General features: G+C 41.4%; 1 protein-coding gene across 1 annotated transcript; it reads left to right on the forward strand.

Moving 5' to 3' along the window:
* Positions 1-1,200: 1,200 nt before the first annotated feature.
* LOC122242509 (cuticle protein 19-like) lies at positions 1,201-1,850 on the forward strand. The gene has a single exon (XM_086537163.1). It carries the CDS (start codon positions 1,299-1,301, stop codon positions 1,548-1,550), a length of 252 nt encoding a protein of 83 aa, XP_086393289.1. The 5' UTR covers positions 1,201-1,298; the 3' UTR covers positions 1,551-1,850.
* The last annotated feature ends 650 nt before the right edge of the window (positions 1,851-2,500 follow it).

Below are 2,500 nucleotides of genomic sequence, written 5' to 3' on the forward strand. Positions count from 1 at the left end.
TATATATATATATATATATATGTATGTGTGTGTGTGTTTATGTATGTATATATACTTAAATATTTTTGTGCATATACATATATGCATATATATATATATATATATATATATATATATATATATATGTATATATATATATGTATATATGTATATATATACATATATATAATATGTATATGTATATATATACATACATATTTATATATGTGTATATATATGTATGTATACACACACACACACACACACACACACACATATATATATATATATATATATATATATATATATATATATATATATATATGTATGTATGTATGTATACATGCATACATTTATATATATATATAGATAGATAGATAGACATAGATATAGATATAGATATAGATATATACACAATTTTATATATATGTGTGTGTGTGTGTGTCTGTGTGTGTGCGTGTGTACGTGTGTGTATGTGTGTATAAGATAATGTATATGTATGTAAACATACATTAGTGTGTGTGTGTGTAGACAGACAGACAGATTAATGTATTTAGATAAGCAGACAGATACATCGCATGCGTCAAGTGGAATGAAGAGAGAGACAGATTGGCTTCCATTGCGTTGGCGCTTCAGACCTGTCAGCAGCTATGACCAGAAAAGCCTTTACAAAGCAAACGAAATTGGGGTCTCGGGAGAGAGAGAATGTTGTTTGAGAATTTATCATTTATTAAGCTGTCATTTGGAGAAGCCGTCATGTAGTTTAAAGTTTCTCAACATGTTTCCTTTTGCATTTTCACAAGATTCATCAGTGATCTAATTAATCAAGCGTAATTATCATTGCATTTCCAGTAATAATACCATCACTATTACCCAGATGATTGTTTCACCTTCGGCGAAGGATGACGAAATGGCCGGAGTCGAGGCGTATATAAGGCACGGTTCCCTGACCACGACAGCACTCTTCGACGCTCTCTCCCATACAACATGTCTGCCAAGGTAAGCTGGCTCCCTTCATGACTGAGAAGTAATTCTGTTGTATATAGACCTGAAGTTCAAGTTTAAAGTCCGAGTTGATTTTGCATCTGAACGATAAGCCAAACATGACGATATCAACACGTCGTAACATTCACTCTCTCTCTCTCTATATATATATATATATATATCCATAAGGAAAATGCAGCATCCCTCCCCTGTGTTCATTAGCAATCCCACTCTTCCAGCTCTTCGTCCTGTTCGCACTCGTGGCTGTGGCCTGCGCCGCCCCCCGCCCCGATTCCCCTCCTTCCTACGGCCCCCCCGCCTATAAGGAGCCTGGCATGCCCTTCGACTTCGCCTACGCCGTCAAGGACGACTACACCGGCAACGACTTCGCCCACGACGAGACCAGCGACGGCAAAGTCACCTCGGGATCCTACCGCGTCCTCCTCCCCGACGGTCGCACCCAGATCGTCACCTTCACCGCCGACCACCACGCCGGATACGTCGCTAACGTCGCCTACGAGGGCGAGGCCTCCTACCCTGCAGCCAAGCCCGCCGCCTACGCCCCTCCTCCTCCCGCCTACGCCTAAACAGAAGGCCCTCTTACTTCGCCTGTGATATAATGCTATGCGTTTCACACCTGCCATCCACCTTCCGTTTTCCCAGCCCATCCAGCTCACTCCAAGCCCCTTGACTCCTTCGCCGTCACTTCCAGCGTTCTCAGGACCTGCTCCTTGCCGCAGGCTCATTCCCGCTCCATATGCAGACGCTTGAGCGGCTCTTCCACGGTCTCGCTCGAGCGCTTCCCCTCCTTTCCCATTTATAGACGCTTGTATTTATTGTAAATTATGTTTTTTTCCCATTTTTAAAATAAATACTGACATGTGCAATTCTATTGTTTCTTTACTAGTTATGTCCTTAAATAGAATGAACTGAAATATAATTCCTCTTTGTTTTTTCATTCCAAAAATCAAATAGCCAAAAGGTTTGTTTGTGTGACTGCGTGTGCACATGTGTATGTAAAGAGAGGAAGGCGGACGGATAGGGTGAAAGAGAATGTGTGGGGCACTATAAAGACAGAACGATTGGTCGACAGCAAGAGGATGAGGGTAATAAGAGAGGAATACAGAGCTAGTAAGTATGGAAGGAGAAAATCAGAGACAGACATGAAGATAGATAAACACGGGACTGAAGTAGAGTGAAAAATAGAAACAGATAGAGACAGCGACGGAGAGATGAACCGAGAGAAGAATTTCCCTGCATGAGCCAGTGTCATCTCGTCAGTCTGACAAGATTTCGAGCTCTTTCCAGTTGCCAGAACGTTTATTGTCTCACTTCTCCACTTCACTTGTCCATGTTTCAATTCATCCTGTCTAGCAGTAGTCGAACTTTGCTAGATGCTGCTCTAGGTGTCCCGCTCTGCTTGCTGTTTGCCAGGTAATCTTTCCTTGTTATGAACGCGACCGTCCAAAAACATCTTGGATAAATGTACACATATACATACGCACACACACACACACATACAAATATATATATATAT

This window comes from Penaeus japonicus, unplaced genomic scaffold (assembly GCF_977035675.1).
Source record: "Penaeus japonicus unplaced genomic scaffold, GWHDUDI00000001_assembly GWHDUDI00000005, whole genome shotgun sequence".
Taxonomy (NCBI): Eukaryota; Metazoa; Arthropoda; class Malacostraca; order Decapoda; family Penaeidae; genus Penaeus; species Penaeus japonicus.